Source organism: Balaenoptera physalus, assembly GCF_965194825.1.
Source record: "Balaenoptera physalus genome assembly, chromosome: 6".
In the NCBI taxonomy this organism is placed as follows: Eukaryota; Metazoa; Chordata; class Mammalia; order Artiodactyla; family Balaenopteridae; genus Balaenoptera; species Balaenoptera physalus.
The window spans coordinates 901,576-924,069 of NC_138885.1; the positions used below are offsets into that span (position 1 = coordinate 901,576).

Consider the following 22,494-nt stretch of genomic DNA (forward strand, 5'->3'; position numbering starts at 1 on the left):
GGACCGGGAGGGTGAAACGCAGGGCTGCAGGTGACCTGCTTGAGGAAGCACAGAGGCTGGTGTTGGCCCTGGGACCCGTGGTTCTTTAGGTTAACGTCCTTGTGCACCAGCCTCCATCCGACCCAGCGGGGGCGGCAGGGGGGGGACTGCCTGGCCTGAGCCTGGCGGGGATGCGAGCGGGCCAGAGCCCAGGACCAAGCCCTCCAGGCCAGGGGCAGGGCCGGCGTGAGCTCTGGAGGCTGTGGGGCTGTGGCCTGAGTTCCTGGTGCACAGAGCGACACCCAAGTGGATCAGCCCGCTCAGCTCTCCGTGGCTGCAGGAGCTGGCTTGTCCTCTGCCTGCCGATACCCCGAGGGCATCGTGGGGCAGGGGCGGGTCCCTTCCTGGGGTGGGTGCCGCTTCCTTTTTTACCTGGAACTTGTCTCCCAAAGTAAGGTCGTCTTTGAGCCTTTCTGACCTTTCCAACCCCTTGACCTGTGACCTCCTGGAGGGCCACTGGAATCCTAAATGTCGTCCTGTGATTCGCTGAGCCTATGAGGGCTCTGGGGTGGGGTGGGCAGGGGATGATCATTCTGGAACCCTCCTCTGGGTGGGTCCAGGGACCTTCTCGGCACTCCTTAATTATATTTTCATATCTATCCACCCCCTTTCACACTACAGTTACTAAAACATCATTAATTAGGTTACACACACACATATACCGCCCCGCACCCCTGCAGCGTAACCATGATAGAAAACCACATTCCAGCTGACAAGAAGCCAGCAGCCCTGCCTTTCTTCTAAGCTAAACAGAGAGACCCATTATGCTGGAATTTTATTTTCTCATGGTTTGGAACCATTACATCAGCATTGATGTAATAACATGGTTAACTTCAGAGGTGAATTTATTTTGGTTTGGAGTTCAGATAGTTTAGCTGTTAGCAAAACCCAAACAAAGCCACTCAAGTTTGAAATGAGCCATTTTGCCGTCCGCCTTCTCTCCTCCCCAGGTAAACACACTTTGGATGTATTTTCATCTCATGGCAAAGGAGGTGACGTCGGGGCTGATGGATTTTGGAGGCAATGTTCCTTTTTTTCTAAGGCAATTGACCAATGCAGTGTTGACCAGCTGGGTGCCGAGCTGGTAGACAAGCCCCAAAGCAGTAAGGATTCAGGAAGCCCACCAGCAGCTTCTCTGAAGACAGAGTGGGATCCGTCCAGCCTTCCTCTACAAGCGCCGTTCTCCTGAAATAAGCGTAGGGGCAGTGTCTCCATCCCCGCCAGGCGCACAGGGAAGCGCCTGTTGGTGTCTGAGCCCGGGGCTGGTCTCCAGACAAGAGTTCTCAGCATCCCAGAGGGTTTACTGGAGGCTTCTAGGTGTTTTCTTCTGGGCCCTGTTCTAGGAGGAGGTGCACAGGTGGAAAGGGCTGTGACATCGGGTGGCAAGATCCTTTCTGATGGGGCGCAAGGGCACAGGGGCTGTCAGTGGACCACGGAAGCTGGGCGATGGGTACCCGGGGTTGATTGTACTAACTCTCCATCCTCGCGTGTGCTCGGAAATTTCTGTAGCCAAGTCACAATCAAATCAAATCCTGGTCCCCATGATGTTCGGATAACCCCTTTCTTCCTCTAAGAAGGGGGAGGGGACGGCCAGGGTGGGTGGGGAGGAGCAGACGTCTGAAGAATGCAGGAGGCTGAAGGGGACCTGGCTCCCTGCTGGTCCCTGTGCACTGCCAGACACGCCATCAGGGTGTTTCTACTCAGAGGGATGCTTTGGGGTCTCTGGGACAGGAGGCAGAGAGTCCTGGGCGATGCGCCTGGCATCCCGAGGGCTTGCTGGGAGCCGACAGGCCTGGTACCACCTTCTGCCACACCCAGGGGACCCAGCAGCTTCGGACACGGAAGCCACGAAGCATGTCTGTCGGGCTGCGGAAGGGAGGAGGGGGGCACGGCTTCTGAGGGGTTCCAGGGCGTCTGCTTACGGAGTGGGAGCATCTCATCCCCTTCGAGGCCCATGGTCCTCAGCCCCGGCCCTGTGTTAGAATCAGCTGTAGAGCCCCTCAGTGCCCAGGCAGCCTCCAAGCCTCACTGCATCCGGCTCTCTGGGGGCGGGCTGTGCAGGCACGCTGAGAACCCCTGGTCTGTCCTCCTGACAGGTCTGGGCTTGGCTGTTGGCTGCAGCATCACTCCGCTCCGCTCAGCAGGGTAGGGGCACCTGGGCAGGGTCGTCCCATGGCAGCGTGTGGTCGTGTTCCGGTGCACTTGATGCGACTCCCCGTAACGGTGGGTCGGGTACCGCCCACCTGGAAATACTATTTCTCCAACACGTCCATCCAGGTCACAGCATGCCCACTAGAGGGAATGAGTGGTGGCCGCCCACCCAGGCCACTGTGGAGGGTGTCACTGCTGGGGGGCAGGGGCACAAGGGGAGCTTCTAGAGGCCGGTGGCTTTCCCCTCCTTGGATCTTTTTTTTTTTTTTTAAATCAACTTTATTTATTTATTTTTGGCTGCGTTGTGTCTTCGTTGCTGCGCGCGGGCTTTCTCTAGCTGTGGCGAGCAGGGGCTACTCTTCATTGCGGTGCGCAGGCTTCTCATTGCAGTGGCTTCTCTTGTTGCGGAGCACGGGCTCTAGGTGCACGGGCTTCAGTAGTTGTGGCACACAGGCTCAGTAGTTGTGGCACGCAGGCTCTCGAGCGCAGGCTCAGTAGTTGTGGCGCACGGGCTTAGTTGCTCCGCGGCACGTGGGATCTTCCCGGACCAGGGCTGGAACCCATGTTCCCTTCATTGGCAGGCGGATTCTTAACCACTGTGCCACCAGGGAAGTCCCACCATCCTTGGAACTTAAACACGATGTAACAAATCCAGTTGACACGGCAATGCAGAACACACATGCGCACAAATATACAAACACAGATGTCACTGAGACGAGCATCATGAAAGATACCCACCTTTTTATGTGTGATTTCTGTTATTTTCGATCCTATTCCTTTTTATTGCATTAAAAAACGAAAGTCTTAACGTACTACATTTGGACTCATGACCCACTCGTGGTTAACAACCTACATTTTGAAAAACGCTGCTCTGGGTAGTTGGCAAAACAAATTCTGGGATGGCATACTGACTGGCCAGCACCTGGGTGTCCCCCCAAAGCAAGGGTACCTGACTCAGGGCCAGAAAGAGACAAGCGGGTTCAAAGGTCTCCCCGCCAGGACCGTGGGCAGCCCCGGAAGAACTGCGGTGCCGCAGGGACGGTGTCCAGCAGGGGGCCTGTGCTGAGTGGGGCCTCAGCCTCGCTTTGCTGGCTCTGAAATGACCCCTAGGGCCACAGGGAGAGGACCCACATCCGAGATTCCCCTTCGAGGGTCTGGCCCTCTAGACCCAAGCCTGTTTGGCGCCCACCCTCTCTGGGGATCTTGCAGAGCCGGGTTGGAATGACCCTGGGCACCTGGGCTTGAAGGTGGGCGAGCCCTCCCTGACCTCCTGTCGCCCTAACTTCGCCTCATCTCTCTGCCGGCCTCCGCAGTCGTGCTGCTGGGAAGAGCGGCCTGGCCTGTCCACTTGCTTATCAGCTCTTCTTTCCAGGGCCTCCTCCCCACTGCTCTGCTGAAATGGCTCTTGGATCTAATCAGCTGCTGAGGCCCAGGGTGAGTTCTCTGCTCTCACTGTACTCGGCCGCTCCCGGCATCTGGCAGCTGGCCTTTGTCCCCCCTCTGTCCATCGTCCCCCAGGCTGGCCTCGTTTCTCTCCTCCTTTGCTGGCTCTCTCACCTCTCAAGGCCAAAGTGCCCTGGGACCTCACCCCTGGCTGTCTCCCTTCCTCTTATGCATCAACACCCTGTCCCCGGGGGAACTCATCTCGCCCTGCCTTTCAGTGCCATCCATATGCTGGCAGCTCCCAAATTTGGTTGACCTCTGCCCTGAACCCCAAACTTCTTCCAACTGCTTATTCAGCACCCCTGCCGGTGCCTAACAGGCCTCTCAAAATCCATACATTCAAGGGGAACTGTTTATTGCCCCTGTTTCTCTCCCCATCTCCCCCCTTCCCATAAACGGCACCGCATTTTCCTGGCTGCTCAGCCCCCAAACGTGGGATCCGCCCTCCGATTCCTCTCTTCCCTTCATACCCCACACCCAGTCCATCAGCAAGTCCTGTCGACACCAGCCCCCAAACAGAGGCCAGAGCCAGCCACTTCTCACCACCTCCACTGCTGAAACGCTGGCCCGACCACCACCACCTCTCACCTGGATTATCGTAACAGCACCTAACTCATCTATCTCCCTGCAGTTTATTCTGCACCCTCAGCTAGACTGACCTTCTCATTGGGTAAATCAGATCACAGCAGCACTTGATAAAACCCTCTAAAACCTTCCCATTGCACTTAGAACAATCCCCAGGCTCCTTGCCACACCCAATATTTATTCTGTATTTCTTACTTTCTGGTCGGACCCTTAATTTGGAGCCGTGTAGCACCCAGCCAGGTGTCTATATTTCCCAACCTCCTTTACATCTACAGGTGGCCAATGAGAGAAAAGCAGATTTGTTGAGTGGGGCTCTTGGGATTATTCTTCCAAGAGCGCTGGCTCAGCTAAGAGGATGCAAGGCTTTGCTCTTTTACTTTCCTCCTTCCCACTGCTTGAAATGAAGACGTAATGGATGGTGCTCCAGCAGCCATCTTGTGATAACTTTGATGATAGAAACTTCATGAAAAGTACAAGGAGCATGAGTGCCCAATGACCACAGAGCGATCATACCAGGCTTGGAATTCCTAATTCTGAGCTTTTCCCATGTGAGAAATAGCTTGTGTTAGCCACGGAGGTCAAATCTAATCCTAGGGAGTAGAACTTGCAAAGCTTAATGTGATCTGGCCTCTGCTTCCTTCAACCCTTCTCCTCTTGCTTCACCGTGTTCCAATCACATTGGCTTGCTTTCTGTTCCTTGAACGTTCTAAGCTTAGTCCCACCTTGGAGTCCTTCCCCTAGATTTCTGTGATTTCCTCCTTATCTTTGGATCATCTCCTCGGAGAAGACTTTCCTGACTTATGTAGCCCCCTGACCAGTCTGCTTGCCATCAACCGCCTTTTAAAAATCCATGACACTTTTCACTCTTGGAAATTATTTGCTTTTAAGAACATATTTATTGTGTGTTTCTTTCATAGATAGTAAAGTTTTGTGAGGATAGAGATTTTGACTGTCTTGTTCACAGCTATAGCTCCGGGGCCTGGCCTATGATAGGCACCTTAAGAAGTATATGTTAAAAGAATCAGTGGAATAAGATGACTTTTCAGAATTTTTGGAGGAACTTTAACTTGTGTGTCTCCATGCCTCACTGAATTCCTTCCCACGTATTTGAAAATAGTTCAGCCAACACCTGTGGCTCATTCATGGTTGCTGGGCTTAGTGACAGCTGGAGAGACAAAAAGACAGTGTAGCTTGTGCTCCAGAAGCCTAGAGTCTAGCGGGTAACATGGATAATTGAGCCCATATGGACAGGCAAGTATTGAAGAGCTGGTTACCAGCAGGGCACCGAGGATGGGGCAGTTTGTCCATTTCAACGGAGGCAGGAGCTGACTCGGAAGAGCTTTGCGGAGGCAAGTTTGGATAGAGCGTGTTCCTGGCAGACAAGGTTCAGGGGAAGGACGCTGCATCAGTAAAGATAGAAGGGGTGAGGCACCCAGAGTGTGACCAACTATCCCGGTTTGTCTGGGACCATCCACGGAAAGTCCCACATCCTGGGAAACTCCTTTGTCCCAGGAAAGCCAGGACGAGTGGCTATCCTAGAGATACACAGCTATTCGGGTCACTGGAAGTGGTTCCCAGTGGCAGCAGGAGAGAGAGAGAGTGGCTGTGGCTGAGGAAGGGGACCCTTCATCAGAAGTTGGATAGGTGACAGGAGCAGATGAGAAGCCTTGAGGCATCACGAGGCGTTTGAACTGTTTCCTTGACAGCGGAGACCCCTGTAAAGACTGGGGGATGGAGCGTGGCTGTAGAAAAGAGTTAACTACTGGAGGATGGCTCTTCCTCCTGGGACATGCGGGGGCTGCAGGTCCCCAGCCTGCACATGGGGGACGGCTGGCGTGGCTGGCGCTGCTTTGTCTCCGCGGCCCCCATGCTGACCCCCAGCTCTGGATTAGTCAGGCCAGAGGTGTGCTGTCCACACAGCCCCTCTTCCCCAGGGCCGAGGCTCATGGGTGCTTCTGGGAGAGCCACCCAGCTTGTCCCTTTGGAGCCTCTGATGGCCACATTCCACAGACCACACCTTCCTGACGTTTCCAGGGGAAGTCATTCCAGGGGAATTTTTGGGAACGTTTTCTTTCTGCGGCGGTGGGGAGGCAGGAAAAGCAGGAGGGCCTGGGCAAGTCGGTTCTTCCCCGTCCAGTGGGCCCCGCGGTGGGGCGGTGGCCATGCCGCCAGCGCCAAGGCCCCGTGGACCATCTCAGACATCCGACCTGCCCGTGGGAATGGTCTCCATGGCAACACCTGCCGTTCCTGACTCCTCCTTCTCCATCTCCTCCTCCTCAATCACAAATTCCTATGGATTCTGCCTCCTAAGTCTCCCGTGGAGTCAGGAGTGAGTTTGTTTAGGGCGGAAAAGGGCCTTTTAATACTCTTTCCTTCGCTCTTAATCCTATTGGCGCAAGTACCCTGAGACTGGGCACTGTTCCTGTATTTCAGTGCCTTAGTCACACCCCCCACCCCACCCCCACGTCTTACACTAACACCTGCACACTCCAACACACAACCCAACACATACAACACGTATGCCTCAACACACACGCACACCCACAGACCCATACCCAACAAACACACACACACACACACACAGACCCAACACACACACACAGACCCAACACACACACACACACCCACAGAGCCATACCCAACACACACACACACACACACCCAACACACACACACACACCCACACCCACACCCACACACAGACACACACACCATCCAGCCTTTTGAATTCAGTTCCTGCGCTGACCTTCCTGGGACCACCACTGTCCCCTGCCCTCCAGCCTCTGGGCTGGGCTTCAGTTTGGGGCGTCATTTCTGTCTCTCAGTGTAAGATGCCCCAGGCAGTCCTCTCCCCCAGGGACTCGGCCCGAGGGCTGCCTCCATGCCTCCCATGCAGTCTGCTCTCCACTGAGTCTGGAGTTAGCCATCCCTCGGCTCCCAATTTTGGAGGCTGCCCCCCTGAAACCCCTGCCCTGGCCTTGCAGCTCTGCGCCCACTGGCCCAGATCAGGAGGGACACAGTGCCATTTGCATCCTCAAGTCCCCTTTCCCCGGGACAGGCTGCTCATCTGGTGACCACCCATCCCCTGGCCCAGGTGCCCCCCCAGCGCCCTATCCCCGCCTCCTTCTGGGACCCTCTGCTGCCCTCAGCCTTCTTGGCCAGCCCTGCTCCTGCAGCACATCTGGCTGCGTGCCATCACCCTGTCCTGCCTTTTCTTCCACCTCCCTGACGGCTCCTTCTCTGTTTCCTGTCTTCTTGGCCCTCCTGCTCCCTATCTGGGCGGTCACCCCGGCTCAGCTGTACGTCTCCTCGCTCTCAGGGCTGCTGTGGGCGGGTGCGGTCCTGCAGAGTCACCATGACCCTGCTCGGGTCCTTCCGCTCCGAATTCAGAAGGCGCAAGCGTCTGCTGTCTGGAAGGCCCCGGCCAGATGCCCCTCTCCGCCCCGACCAGCTCTGCCCTACTGCCTCCAGGGCTGCTCCAACCTTGGTCTCCCCTCTTCCCTCTACCTCTGGGGACCTCACAGTGCCAGGGCGGAGGGTCTCCCACTCACCGGCTCCTGATACACTCCTGGCTCTGCGCTTGCTGCCACCGGGGGGCCTGGCTCTCCCGGCTCACTGAGCTGAAGGCAGGACAGTGCCACAGCGCTGTCGTCACCTGGCACACTGCTCTGTCCTCACTAGGTCCTCTGTGCAAAGGCATTCTGTACAGTGGATAAAAGAGCACTTTGGGAAGAAAAGATGGAAGCATCGGGAAGTGTTGGAGATGATACTGGGGGCCCTGAACCCAGAACACGCCCTTGTGGCTGGAAAGGGTGAGTTACCCCCACTATGTGCAAGATGGGCGTGTATTTCTGTATTGAATTGATACAGGATTCTTGGGGAGCTGAGCTTAGGTAAATAACAGTTTGACCACATTACTTATAGATACAGACAATGTCATAAAGGAATTCTATACAGATGCATATTCTTAGCTTCTTCTGACTAGTGATAATGAATGTCAGTGGACGAGTGTTTTAGCACCTGTGTCCCCGATGAAAGCCAAGGCATTGGCAGCTCCTTTTTTATTTTTAGTTAAGTTCCTTGCTCTGTGCTGTTATTTCTGAGTCAGTAGGAAGTTGCGGGGGTTCGAGAAGCGTTAGACCGTCCAAGGGAGGTGAAGCTCAAGTGAAAGGTTAATGCTGTGTGTGTCTTCACCCTAAAGATGCTGAATCTTTTTCTTTCTTTCTCTCTTTCTCTCCCTCCCTTCCTTCCTCTCTTTCTTCCTTTCTTTTTCTCTCCCTTTCTCTTTTTTTTTGGAAAAGTACAACAGGGCAAATCCTCAAATCCCCGGCTTGAGAACAGCTTGCATGAACAAACTCTGGGCTGACGGGCTCCGCGGGCAGGGGGAGCCCTGAGCATCCTACCCGTTAGCCGGGGCCCTACTCACAGTTCTATTGGCGGCGCTAAAGCAGACCGACTCTGGGTCTCTCTCACCGACTCAGAGAACGAGCACACAGTGGGTATTTGTTCTTCAATAGGCCAGAACCAAAACACTTCACCCCTTTCACAGTGGGGTCTCCTAATTAGATATAAATACATTTAGCCATCAAGCAAAAATCGGATCCTTCCCTTTCCATTCTTTTTTTTTCTCCAGGATTTCAACCCATAAGCTAATGTATGGGGAAGGGAAGGGGCTAAAAGAGGTGAATGCCCTCGGGCCCAAGGAGGGGTGTAAGAAATGCCTCTTTTCTCGGGCTAGCTCCTGACTCGCTGGGGCCCCGGGGCCTGGTCAGCGGGGCTGCAGTGCTGACTTGCTGGAGGTTAAAGGGCTGAACACGCAGAGGACTTGACATCAGCACAGCTTCAGGAGCCAGCCAGCAGGCCTGGGCTGCGGGGAGATGAAGCTGGTAACGGCGTTGGGTTTTTTTCTCTTTCTACAGCCATGGCGGTTCCCCTGTGGAGTTCCCGTCGATGGCTAGACAGAGACTGCTTTACTGACTGGGAGGACTCGTTAGAGTCTTCTGTAAGGAGAGGGGGCGCTTGTGTGGAGCACAGCATCACGACGGCCCCTTTCCGAGCTGCTTTACTATGGGAGCCTGCCGGGCATGCGTCTACAGGGGTACGGGGTGCACCTGAGGGGTGGCGTGACCTGTGGGAACAGAGGTCCTCAGCTTCATAGACATAAACGGACGAACACGTTCACTGGCCTTGTTTAAAAAGCAAAAAGGATGCCTTGCCTGTACCTGTATATACGAGGATAATTTGCCTGTTTCCTTTTTTTCTGTCTTGTCCCTGCCTCACGTTAGAACCTGAGAAACGCTGTCCTGGTTCAGCCGTGCATCTTTCTTGGCTGGCGGCTCACTGGGTGAGGCGCGCCTCATCCCTCAAGGCGCAGACGCAAAGGTTGGCTCTGAAGTTCGAGAACGGCTGAGGACCGAGGAAGGCCGTTGAAGGGGAGTTTGATGCCGGGACCCAAGTGTTCCCAAAGTGGACACAGTTGGGTTTGGAGACCTGAAGCAAAAAAACCTTAGAAATTCTCCCTTGCCCTGTGTTAGCTGCCAAATAAGCAGCTCTTTGCGTTCTGGCCACCCACGGACATCTAGGAGCTGTAGACAGGACCCCTCAGGGCAGAAATGGGGCGGGGGCAGCGCCTCGACTCTTCCTGCGCAGCCCCCACCTGCCACTAGCTGCCCAGGCCTCCTGTCCTACGGGAGAGGCGCCAATACCCACCCCTTCCTAGTGGTCCTCACTGCCTCCCTGATGGGGGGGGGTCTCCCAGCCCGCCCCCCCAGTGCTGCCAAGGTGCCCCTCAAACACTCTTGCAAGGGGCCACATGCCCTCCCGGCCTTGACACCCCTTTCTGGGCGGACAAGGCCCCTTCCTGGCCTCGCTCCCGTGGACTTGCCCTTGCTCTTCTCCTGGACCGCATGTTCTCATCACTCGGGCTCCCCTGCCGCCGACCTTCTCTCTCCCCCGTCCAGCTGGGAGAAGCCTTCTCCCCCTCAAGGCTCGGTTCACATCCTGCGTCCTCTGAGACTCAGCTCTCCTTGTCCTGGGCGTGGACCGGTCTCCCCAGTACGCCGTGGGGAGGGCGGCCATCGTCGGGACTTCGATTCTGTGCTGCTGGATCCCCAGCAGGTAGTTCAGCGTGGTCATCGAGTGAATGGGAAGGAGTTCTGGGCCAGGACTAGTTTGCGATGAGCAGTTTGAAGTGGGACACTCACCAAATGGTGTATTTAGCACCTCTGTTTTCCTAGAAAATATACCAACTTGGACAGCCATCCCCACGGGGCCTGCTGTTGAAATACTCCCTGAACATTCAAAACACGTAGAATCCTCCTCCTGCACAGCCTCCGGCACCCCCGCCCCCAGCCCTGCTCGGGGAAGGGGCGGGGGCTCCCGCCTCCCCTCAAGCTAGCCTCTTCCCAGGAATGGAGCCAGGAACCCAGTGATTTGTGTGGTTCTCGCTAACAGACAGCAGGTTTCAGAGGGCCGGGAGTGAGAGGAACGACTAGGTGAGAAGCCCTGCAAGGTGGTTCTGTGCTGGAGCTGGTTTAGGAACAGCACGGGGCCACGCGAAGGGGTGATGTGCCCGTGGCAGATGCTCGTGCCGGGTGGGAAGCAGGGGAGGGGCACACGTGAGGCGGGCTGCCCTGTGGGACCACTGCAACTCGGGGGTCTGCGTCTGGACCCCAGGCCCAATGACCAGGTCACACACGGGCACCTCAGCATCACCGGTACATGGGATGCGCTGATTTCGGCTCACACGTCGCGCCAAGCTGGGTGCCGGGCACGGCTGCTCCGTAGCATAGGCGGCCTCAGCCCTGGAGCTCCTGAGTTTCAGAGATGACCAGCATCCTTGGAGACCACGGCAGGGGACTTGAGGATGTGGAGGGCTGCTGGGGCTCTCGGAAGGTGGGCACCGCCCAGCTGCCCTGGTGAGAAATACGGGGCTGCCTCGTCCAAGTAACCCCCCCCAGGCCCACTCTCTTATCACAGACTTGCCTCGGGACCACAAAGACATGAGGAGGCCTTGGGGCTTCCTGAGAGGGCTCTGTGCTGGTGTCTGGGCGTTTACAAAGGTCAGCTGGTGGTCACTGGTCCCTTGCAGCTCCTGGGCTCGATCCTGCTTAACTCCAGGCTGTCCCGCTCCTGTGCCTGGGGCTGCTGGTGGGCAGGCCGTCTCGTCTGGTCTGGCACGAAAGCTCTTCTGTTCAGATGGCGAGGGGCTCTACAGAGTTACGATGTACGATGGTGAGGTCTGGCAACTGTGGCTTCTCGACCAGTGGTGGAAAAGTGAACACAGGTCCCTGAGCCCAACTCAGACAGAGGCCTTTCTCCATCCCAGGCCCTGAGTGCCCACTGCCGTGAGGGACTTTGCCCAACGCTCTGCAGGGGCTGTGCGGCCAAGAACTGCACGCTTAGGCTCACTTTTACGGTCTGCTTTGTCACTTTTGCCCATCCTCATCAGCTCCAAATTGGCACTGAGCTATGGGTTATGCAAAACAAACCAAACCAAACCAAAAACGACTGAGAGCAAGTGCTCTGAGCTCCCCGCACGAAGCCCTCTCCATACTCTGTGTGCCTGTACCCATGGTGTCGCCATGTTTCTTCCTGCCTTCCCCAGCGGGCCCGAGCTCCTTGATGGCATCAGGGAGCCAGCATTCTGTGTGGGGACGGCCTGGTCCTGCAGCCCGGGTGGAGGGTGTTGGCTGCAGTGTTGCTGTGCATTATTGTATTCAAAACTGACAGGCGGGGGGCTTCCCTGGTGGTGCAGGGGGCAACAAAGCCCGTGCGCCACAACTACTGAGCTTGCGCTCCAGAGCCTGCAAGCCACAGCTACTGAGCACGTGCACCACAACTACTGAGCTTGTGCTCTAGAGCCCGCGAGCCACAACTACTGAGCACGTGCCACAACTACTGAAGCCCGTGCACCTACAGGCCGTGCTCTGCAACAGGAGAAGCCACCACAATGAGAAGCCTGCGCACTGCAACGAAGAGTAGCCCCCGCTCGCAGCAACGGAGACCCAACGCAGCCAAAAACAAAACAAAACAAAACAAACAACGCAAAAAACTGACAGGCGCAGTCACATCCCTGGCTCAGATTGAGGGCTGAGGTCACCCTCAATCTAAGGGAGAATGGAGCCCAGTGCTAAATGAAGCTTTGAAGCAACAGGAAAAGGTCCTTGCCCCTCAGTAGGGGATGGGGGGCTCCCCCCCACCCAAAGCACAAGGTGATCTGGAAGAACTCAATTTACACCCTCGGCTCCTGCGGGCTGGGGGATCAGCAGAGGGCGGGATAATCCCAGCTTCTCGAGCAGATGGTCTCTGACTACCGCTTGACCCAGTTCCCTCCCAGCAGATGACTGGCAGCGGTGCTGACAGCTCCTCCATCGGGGGAGCACAATGTGGACCCTCCTCTCAACCTCCTCCTACCAGCAAGGACACGGTGCCTTTTGCGTCTTCCCAGCGCCAGGGCGATGGGCGGGATGCTGTACCTTCCCAAAGGTGTGGCGCCCTCCCCTCTTCCCCCAGGTCTGTCCAGCCCAGGTGGAACTCACAGTAAGAAGGATTGTAACCCAGCAGGCAAGGAACGCTACTGCGAGCTTGTGCTGGGGAGCGGGGGTGTGAAACCCTTCACTGGCCTAATGAATTCTCCCAATCAATCGACCAACCAAACTCTCGTTCAGTGAGCTCCCCTGATTGTCTGCCAGGTCTGGCGTCAGACAGAGGTCTGGTCCTTGCCCACCAGAGCCTGAGGCCCCACACAGGAGACAGACAGGGGAAGAGGTAACAGCCAGGAACTGGGCTGAGGGGCCTAACCTGGCAAGTGGCGATTCAGGGCACCAGAAGGTCATAGCGGGCTTCACCAAGGAGAAGAGACTGGGCTGGGTCTTGAAGACTGAGCATGAGTTTGCCAAGTAGGTTGGGGGCTGTGATGATGGAAAGAGCCAGAAGACCACAGCATGTGTGCCCGGTGGAAGATGCAAGGAAAATCATAAAGGTGGGTCCGGCCTGGTTCAGAAGGTGGTGGCCCAGGCTGCCCAGGAGGCAGAAGCATCTCCTTTCTGCCCAAGGGTCACAGGCTTTGGGACAGGGCGAGAGGTGGAAACCCAAGGGCACGGGGTGCTGTGAGTTTGGGAGTGGCAGAGGATTGGGGTCTGGAGAAGGCCCTAAGGAGTCAAAGGGCTGCCCTTTCGGGGCCCCTGCTTCCGACTTTGGGCTGGTAAAGCCAGACCAGCCCCCTTTTTGCACCTCGAGAGCGGCCCTGCGCACCTCCGGGTCGGTTCCTCGGATCGGGAGGGAGGGGGCGCTCGGCCTCCAGACTTGCGGGCCTCGGCGAGGCTGCGGTCCGGGCTGAGCGCCACAGCGGCCGGCTGGCCAGAGAAGCTTGCGATGAGGGACCGCGGGGGCTGGGGGGAGCCCTGAGCTGCAGGCCGAGGTCCACCTCGGGCGTCCTGGGCTCCCCAATATGCTAAGAAAGCTAAAATGACCTCCGTGCAGTCCCATTGTTATGGAGCGCGGCCACGGTGGGTGGGGGTCTGGACCACTGAGGGGAGAGGGCAGGGCCGTGTTCCTGCTGCGCCCCGGGAGCACCGCCCTGCAGTTCCATACCCAGGTAGGGGCGCGAGGAGGGAACAGAAAGAACGGATTGCATTTGGGGTTCTGGACGGGGCTGGGAGTCTGGTGTCCATTGACAGCATCTCTTGTCTGGCGGCCTGAGAACGGTGGCCTTGGAATCATAATTTATTGAGTGCTGGGAGGAGCTTGGCCCGCTCGCCTCCTCTGGGGCGCCCCACCAGCCCGTGTGATGCTAGGCGTTACTGTACCCCAGGAACGGATGAGGCGGTAGGGACTAGAATGTGAAGACTCTACGCACGGTCACTCCTGCAAAGCGGGCCGTGGCCGAGCCTCGACTGGGACCCGGGTCTGTCTGAGGCCAGGGTTTGCCAGTTGCGGGGCGGTGGCGGCAGCGGTGCTGGAGACCTCGCCAGCCTGCCAAGCCCGGAGCTCAGAGGCCTGTTGGCGGCGAGGCCGGTGCCCCCCGCAGTCGAGGAGTTTCTCGGGGCGCGCCGCCGGCAGAGGCAGCGGCCGGCCAGGCCCTTCCAGCCCGCGGGGCCCACGCCTCGCCCAGTGCGCCGGCAGCCCGGGGCGCTCGGCTCGGGCACTGCAGCCCGGGAGCGACATCCACTGGCGGAGACAGCCCGCGGCGCCCGAGGCCGACTCGCCCCGCCTCGCCGCGGCCCCTGAGAGAGCACCCCAGCCAGGCCCGGGGCGGCTGCGGCGGCGAGAGGTGCCTCTCCCGGGCGCGGCGGGCGGCGGGCGGCGGCCGGGCCGGGGGTTAGGGCCTGCGCGGCCGCGGGGAGGAGGCGAGCGCCGGGACCCTGGGCTGGGAGCCCGTCGGTGCCGCCAGCCGCCCAGCTGGGCGGGGGTCCGGGGCGCCCACGTGGTGAGAAAGTTTCGAGACCGCAAAAGTGGCCCGGCCTCGCGGGGGGTAGGGGGGAGGGGAGAGGACCGGCTCGCCCCTCCTTCTCGCGAAGGCAGAGGAAGGGAGCGGAGGGGAGCGGGGGTGGGCGGGGGGAGCGGGCAGCACCGACCTGAACGGATTCCGCCTCCCCCTCCCCCGTCCTCCCCGCCCGCCCCCAGGAAGCGGAGCGGGGAGGCGCGGACAGCCTCCTCCCGCACGGCCAGGGCGAGACTCTCCCCCCCCCTTTTTTTTTCTGCCAACGTCTATCTCAACGCGCGCGCACATACGGAGATTGTGCGGCTTTTTTTCCCCTTTGGGAGAAAAAACGAGGAGAGTAAAAGAAGAAAGCAAAGCGAAGAACTCCTCCTTGGCGGGTCCGCACTCTGTCGCGGCCGGTCGGGCGCGGGGACGCGGCCGCCACCCGCCCGCTCTCTCCCGGCCCTGCGGCGTGTGCCGGCGGGAGAGCCAGCGAGGACGCCTGCGCCGGGGACGCGGCGAGACTTTTAGGCGCTCGAGTCCGCATCGCCGCCGCCGCGCAGCCAGAAGACACCGGGGCGAGGAGGGCCCCGCCGCCGCCTCGCCTACCTCGTCCGGCGCCCCGCGCCCCGCCGGCCCGCGCACGCGGGCGGAGGGAGGCGGGCGGCGAGGAGGCGGGCGGAGCAGAGGCCCCGGCGGAGCGCGCAGCGGCCGGCCCGCCCGCCCGCCGGTGGATGCGGCGCCCGGGGAGCCTGGAGACAACTTTGCTGTGTGACGCGCAGGGAGGACTGCAGGGCCCGCGGCCCGGGGCTCCGCGCCGCCTCTGAGCGGGCCCGTGCTCCCCGGCGCTCCCGGCACCGCGCTCGCTCCGCTCTGCTCCGCCGCCCGCCCGCCGGCCCGCGGCGAGGACGACCCGCCCGTCGCCGCCGCCGGCGGCCCTTCCTCGGCGCGAGGGCGAGGCGCTCAGGTGCGAGCGCGGGGCCCCGCCGCAGCGCCGCGCCAAGCCGCGGCAGGCTCCGCTCCGGGGGCCCGGGCGCCTTCGCTTCCGTCTCGGCCAAGTTGCGTCGACCGGCCCTTTCGCCACCTTCCCCGCTCGGCGACCGAGCCGCCGCTGCCGCCGCTTTCGCTTCACCCGAGCGGGGGTTGCGGGGCCCCGACGCGGAGAGGATGGGGAGAAGGCTGCGGATGCCGAGGCGCCCCGAGACGCCCGTGCGCCAGTGACCCTTCGGCCCCCGCCTAGCCCCGCGCGCCTCTCCGGCACCCGCGGCCCGCGGCGCCCCTTCCCCGCCGCGCGGGAACCCCCGCGGCCCGGCCGGCCCCCTCCCCCTGTGAGCCGGCGGCGGCCCTCCCGGCGGCGGCCCTCCCGGCGGGCGGGCGGAGGCCCGGGCGGGCGCGGGCGCGGGCGCGGGCGGGGGCGGGGCGGGGCGGCGCGCCGGGAGCCCGGAGCCCGGCCCTGCGCTCGGCTCGGCTCGCCTCGCGGCGGGCGCCCTCGTCGCCAGCGGCGCACCATGGACGGGCTGCCCGGTCGGGCGCTGGGGGCTGCCTGCCTTTTGCTGCTGGCGGCCGGCTGGCTGGGGCCCGAGGCCTGGGGCTCGCCCACGCCCCCGCCGTCGCCCGCCGCGCCGCCGCCGCCCCCGCCGCCCGGAGCTCCCGGCGGCTCGCAGGACACCTGCACGTCGTGCGGCGGCTTCCGGCGGCCCGAGGAGCTGGGCCGGGTGGACGGCGACTTCCTGGAGGCGGTGAAGCGGCACATCTTGAATCGCCTGCAGATGCGGGGCCGGCCCAACATCACACACGCCGTGCCCAAGGCCGCCATGGTCACGGCCCTGCGGAAGCTGCACGCGGGCAAGGTGCGCGAGGACGGCCGGGTGGAGATCCCGCACCTCGACGGCCACGCCAGCCCGGGCGCCGACGGCCAGGAGCGCGTCTCCGAGATCATCAGCTTCGCGGAGACAGGTGGGTCGGCCCCGCGAGCGGCCCTCGCTCCCTCCTCCAACCCCTTCTCGCCGGCTCTGGCCGCCGCCGCCGCAGCCAGCGCGCCCTGGGGGAAACCCGGGCTCCCGGCCCAGCCCGCTCGCCTCGGGCCCTGTGCGCTCCGTCCCGGTTGTCGCCCTCTTCCCGCGGGCAGCAACCCCTTCCCGCTGCCCTAGCCCCGCCGCGGAGCGCTCTGCCTTCCACCCCTGTTCTCCGAAACGGGCCCCAGCGCCTCCGGGCGCGCGCCCCCCTCCCGGCCGATGCGTGCGGCCCTGGCTCCGCGGGCATTCGCTCGGTGATGGCTTAATGTTTTTGTTTCCCACGATCGCAGTGTAGGCTTAGCAGTGTGGATGGAGATGTGTGTGCTTGTTGATATACGTGGGCCGGAGGAGTGTGTGTGTGCGTGTGTGTGAGTGTGTGTGTGCCTGCGTGAGAGGCCCCTGGGGCCGCCGCTTCCATCGCCGGGCGGTGTGGGCTTGCCAGGATTGCTGAAGCCTCGCTGGGGAGAGCTAGGCAACCTCTCTTCCGATTGTGTGGGCACTGGAATCGGGCGGAAGGCAGGCTTCTCAACAGGTCCCATCATTTACGCAGAGAAAGACTGTGGCTCGGCTCCGGGGCAGCCCCGTGCCTCTCGGCTCGCCTGGCAGCGGCAGCAGCTCCTTGGCCTTAGAGCCAGTAGAGTTCGTAGTTAACAAAGGATCGGAGTACTTTCTGGAATTTTCCCCCGGTCCTGGATTGCAAATTTCTACCACTGTCTAAATGTGAAAATCAAGCAAGGAAAAATACCTTTCCAACTTTAAAAGGAGTAAAATGTGCTCGTGCTGAAATGCTGCAAGTGCTTTCGGCTCCGCTGTCCTTTTCAGGACTTGAATGAGCCCGGTGGCTTTTGTGCCTGGAGCTCAGCCCCATTTGTGCCCAGGGGACTGCGGAGAAGGTCGCAGGGGGAAGCCCTGGGCAGGGCGGGGTGGGCAGGGAGCCTTGGGGGGGTTGGTGGCAGTTGTATCCCCAGGCTGCAAATGCCCTCCACCACCCCACCCCACCCCCCAAGGCAGCGGGCAGACTGTGCTGGTGCCTCCTGGGGATGAAAAGGGATGAAAAGTTTTGCATGGCCGGGTGTGGAGCAAAGCAGAGACAATCAGGGCTGGTTTGTGCTTAGAAAGAAACGCGCTGCCGTTTTAGCTGTCCGACAGAGTCAGGGAAAGCTGGACATGCAATTAGAGAGCTTGGATTAAAAGGTGCTTTGGGGCCCAGAGTAGAAATGTGATTCTGGAAGGTCGAGGAGGCCTTTTGGTCCCGGTGGCACAAAATGACAGCGGGGGCTGTTATATTTCTGGTCCGTTTCACGGAGCCAGCTCTTTGACTTATAAATAACAGATTCAGGTCACAGGCAGCTCGTCCAAGACCAGCTTTTAAGGCTGCACTTTCCCCCATTTCAAAGTCAGATGTCTGTTATTAGAGGAGCCAGGCGGGGCCTGAGGAGGGGGCTGGGAGGGGGGCAGTGGTAGGAGGTTTGATAAAACCAGTGGAGACCAACACAGTTGCCTTATTTGTTCTTCCTGCAAAAAAAAAAAAAAAAAAGTAAAGATTGTCAGAAGGGTCACTGAAATATGTAGGATGAGAGAGGAGTCCTTTCTTGGTTGGCATGGCCTCACTTCTGGTTGAGCTGAATTATTGAGAAAACTAACAAGCCAGTTCTCCTTATCCATGGAGATTTCGAACGTGCCATTCACAGGGAGCCAGGGTCTCGTGAAAGGGGTGGGCCTCAAGTTTCAGGGCCCAGTGTCCTGTCCCTTGGAGCTACTCGGAAACGAGGGCTGCACTTTGCAGCCTGCAACGCACACGTTCCTGTGTCAGAAATCTGAGCAGAGCTGGCTTGTTTGCAGTGGAGGTTCCACTGGGGGTTGGATCCGATCATGCTTAGGTAAACACTGCAGAGAGGCAGTAGGTGGCTCAGCTGGATTTTGCAATGCCCTAAGTTCACCAAAAAAAAAAAAAAAAAAAAAAAAAAGAACCCAAACTCTGCTAGAACAACCCACCCCCAAATCCTCAGCGAGATCCTGGTTTTGTTTTTCAGATTTCACAGATACCCATAACAACTTGTTAAGATCTTGGCCTCCTGACAAGTTCCTCTGTTGAGCTTTGAGTTCTGACAGCCTGTCTCCTGGGAACCCTGGCCTGGGAGAGGTGAGGCCGGGTTTTCTAGGCCCGGACCCTCCGACTCCAACCTGGTCTGGGTTTCTCGATGGGAAATGATTTTCCCCGCCTCTCCCGGGTTACCGTCAGAGGCCCGGGCCCCAGGAGAGGTATTTCTGGGCAGGACCGGCCAGCTGCGTGGCCAGTGCGAGGCCCAGCATCACGCAGCAGAGTCCCTGTTTCCGGGCGCCTCACGTTCTCCTTCATCTAACTTGGCCTGCTCTCCCGCTTCTCCGCAGATGGCCTGGCTTCCTCCCGGGTCCGCCTGTACTTCTTCATCTCCAACGAGGGCAACCAGAACCTGTTCGTGGTGCAGGCCAGCCTGTGGCTCTACCTGAAGCTGCTGCCCTACGTGCTGGAGAAGGGCGGCCGGCGGAAGGTGCGGGTCAAGGTGTACTTTCAGGAGCAGGGCCCCGGCGAGCGATGGGCCGCGGTGGAGAAGCGCGTGGACCTCAAGCGCAGCGGCTGGCACACCTTCCCGCTCACCGAGCCCATCCAGGCCCTGTTCGCACGGGGCGAGCGGCGGCTCAGCCTGGACGTGCAGTGCGACGGCTGCCGGGAGCTGGCCGTGGCGCCCGTTTTCGTGCACCCGGGCGAGGAGTCGCACCGGCCCTTCGTGGTGGTGCAGGCGCGGTTGGGCGACAGCCGGCACCGCATCCGCAAGCGGGGCCTGGAGTGCGACGGCCGGACCAACCTGTGCTGCCGGCAGCAGTTCTTCATCGACTTCCGCCTCATCGGCTGGAACGACTGGATCATTGCGCCCACCGGCTACTACGGGAACTACTGCGAGGGCAGCTGCCCGGCCTACCTGGCGGGGGTGCCCGGCTCGGCCTCGTCCTTCCACACGGCCGTGGTGAACCAGTACCGCATGCGGGGCCTGAACCCGGGCACCGTGAACTCCTGCTGCATCCCCACCAAGCTGAGCACCATGTCCATGCTCTACTTCGACGACGAGTACAACATCGTCAAGCGGGACGTGCCGAACATGATCGTGGAGGAGTGCGGCTGCGCCTGAGGGCGGGGCTCAGACGGTCCCGCGGCTGGGGGCACGCCGTGCGCGGCAGGGGGGGCGTGGCGGTGCCGCTGGGCTGCCCGGGAGGCGCCCGGGGGAGGCCTGAGAGATTTTCCTGCCTCTTCATCCAGCCGTCAGTCAAAAGCAGGGGGAGAACCCTCCACGGACAGGGCAGACTCGACGGTGCGCACGTGGACGCGCACAGCCGGGCGCACCCTGCCCCCCACACAGCAGCCTCCGCGATAGCAGCAAACGGATGCGGTGACAGAGGGCAGCTCAGCCCCGAACGCCTGTCACCCGGAGAGTGGGGTGAGCAGCCACCGTCCCCACCAGCTGGCCCGGCCACTCTGAATCGCGCCTTCCGAGCACACAGACGAGCACAAAGACAGAGACACAGAGAGCGAGAGAGGGAGCAGGGGAGCCCCGCAGAGGAGCGGGCCGCGGGCGATGGCCGCGTGTCCCCTTTTGCCTGTGCAAGGCCCGCCGTGCCTCGGCATCTCTTGGCTCCAATATGTGGGCTTCGTCCCCCGGCCTGGCATCCTTCCTGCTGCGGGAACCAGGGCAGCCCCCATCCTTTCCCACCCTTGGAGAGGGAAGGAGGCCCAGAAAGGACATCACCTGCCGGAGACGGTGGGGCCGTGGCAGTGACCATTTGACTGTTGCTTGGGTCCCTGGCTTGACTTCTGTGTGTGTGTGTGTGTGTGTGTGTGTGTGTGTGTGTGTGTGTTTTGGGGGTGGGGAGGGAGGGAGAGGAGAAGGGTCTTAATTTGATGCTTTAACTGATCACTAGCAGTTGAATGGTCATTCGTTCCGGTTGTATAATTGAAAAGGGACTTTCCTACCAGGTCTGACCTTTTAAGTTAAAATCTGAATTGTTCCAAGTGGAAAGAAAAAAGTTGCAATCTGTGCCCTTCCCTGGGGAGATTCCTCTAGGACTGGTTGGGGAGGAGTGGAAATAACTCTTAGGCAAGTGGGGGTGAGCTCTTAGGAGGAGGGAACGGTGGGGTGAAGGCATTCTGGAAATGCTGGGGGCGGGGGGTTGCCCCCTCAGCAGGGGGCGAGGGAGCACAGCAGTTTAACTGGCCTTGGGGAAACGGGGAGGCTTTCAGCTGCTTTGCAGAAGTGGCCCACGTGGGCCCCGGCCACCAGCGCCGGCCCCAGATGTGGCCCCCGCCTGCTCGCCCGCCCGCCCGCCTGCCCCTCCTAGCACTTGCACACCCGCCTGAACGCACATGATACAGCCCTTGCTTATCCGCGTGTGTCCTGAAGTGGCCCTTGGTGGAGCACTGAGCTTGCTCACCCCCAGAGGTCCAAGTGCCACGTGAACTATGCAATTTAAAGGGTTGACCCACACTAGACGAAACTGGACTCGTACGACTCTTTTTATATTTTTTTATACTTGAAATGAAATCCTTTGCTTCTTTTTTAAGCGAATGATTGCTTTTAATGTTTGCACTGATTTAGTTGCATGATTAGTCAGAAACTGCCATTTGAAAAAGAAGTTATTTTTATAGCAGCAAAAAAAAAAAAATACAGTTAAATGTATTATACATAATTTTGGAACCAAAGAGGCCAACAGATCAGTTTTAATTTTTATTAGATGGTGAGGCCATCCTATATGAGGTGGACATTCTGAACAATCCCTTGAGTGGCCTGCCACTGTTTCAGGGTATAAATGGATTTTGTTTATTCAGTTTGATGTGTCTTTTCTATCCTTACACACCCAGAAGGTAGAGTAAAAAAGACGATGGTAGGATGCAGGTGTGTATCCTTAAATCCCCGTCTTTGTGTTTATTTAATAAAGCTCCCCTTAGGTTCTGTTTCATAATAATTTAAAACCAAACAATTTCCCGTAGACTTGCTGTTAAAGTATTTTACATTTGTGTACAGTTGAAGAAAATAAAAGATGGAGTGCCACGGGCTTCCTGCCTTGTGTGGTGTCTGGGGTGGTGGGCTCTGGTCTGGAGGGGGCAGCGGCGGGGGGAGGGCGAGGCCAGGTGTACGGCTTTGATGCCAGTTGCCTCCCTGGGCTGCTCCCGGCATTCTCTGAGTCCTTGCCACGAGCTCGGATGTCAGGCAGAGAGTCTAGGAAAAGTGGCAGGAGATCCAAATGAAGGACAATTAGCAAATTCATGAATTACACATTTGTTTACTCTTCTAGTCCCAAGACTAATCATGTTGCACCAAGGCCGCGTCTAGTACCGTTTGAAAGTGCCGGTTAGGCCCCTTCCCTGGGAGCAAATGTGAAACCTGGGAGGTTGAAGCCCACCTGACCCCATGCCCATCCCCATTTACTAACAGAGGTGACTGCGACCCAGAAGAGGTTACTGTCTTGGGATGGAAGCCAGAAACAAGGCCCTGAGGATGCCAGGTGTCCTGTGGGGATTTTAACTGGTGGTAGGTGGTGGTGGTGTTAGTAGTGACACTGGCCCAACTGCAGTTGCAGGGATGCCCGGAGATACCCACCGGATACTGTTATCAGGCTGCCCTTGTATCATCACGCCTTTGTGGGAAATGGCATTTCCCAGAGTTTGGAATCTGAGGTTCAGAGAGGTTCAGGGCTTACCTGAGGTCACACAGGACAGGCACCCTGGGCATTTGAGTCCGGGTGCTACGGCTGGTGCACCTGTTCCCCTGGCAGGACCACAGGGCTGAGGCCTTGCTTCATCAGAGG

The 22,494-nt window shown here is 59.3% G+C and overlaps 1 protein-coding gene and 1 long non-coding RNA gene across 5 annotated transcripts; one reads left to right on the forward strand and one right to left on the reverse strand.

Moving 5' to 3' along the window:
• Positions 1–1,210: 1,210 nt before the first annotated feature.
• Positions 1,211–10,247, reverse strand: LOC309662856. Of its 4 annotated transcripts, none has more exons than XR_014265023.1 (4): positions 10,103–10,247; positions 9,441–9,708; positions 8,645–9,346; positions 1,211–7,919 (listed from the first exon to the last, which is right to left on the reverse strand). It is a non-coding gene; the product is annotated as an uncharacterized lncRNA (long non-coding RNA). The 4 variants fall into 4 exon arrangements; XR_014265024.1 differs by having other exon boundaries at positions 1,211–5,942; positions 7,770–9,346; XR_014265025.1 differs by having other exon boundaries at positions 1,211–6,425; positions 7,770–9,346.
• Positions 10,248–15,553: 5,306 nt separating this feature from the next.
• Positions 15,554–21,741, forward strand: INHBB (inhibin subunit beta B). Its single transcript, XM_082466033.1, has 2 exons — positions 15,554–16,597; positions 19,048–21,741. Exons 1-2 carry the CDS (start codon positions 16,150–16,152, stop codon positions 19,821–19,823), a joined length of 1,224 nt encoding a protein of 407 aa, XP_082322159.1. The 5' UTR covers positions 15,554–16,149; the 3' UTR covers positions 19,824–21,741.
• Positions 21,742–22,494: the final 753 nt, after the last annotated feature.

Coding starts and splice junctions, on each gene's coding strand:
- INHBB (XM_082466033.1), top strand. CDS start 16,150: ATGGACGGGCTGCCCGGTCGGGCGCTGGGGGCTGCCTGCCTTTTGCTG. Junction 16,598..19,047: donor CATCAGCTTCGCGGAGACAG/GTGGGTCGGCCC, acceptor GCTTCTCCGCAG/ATGGCCTGGCTTCCTCCCGG.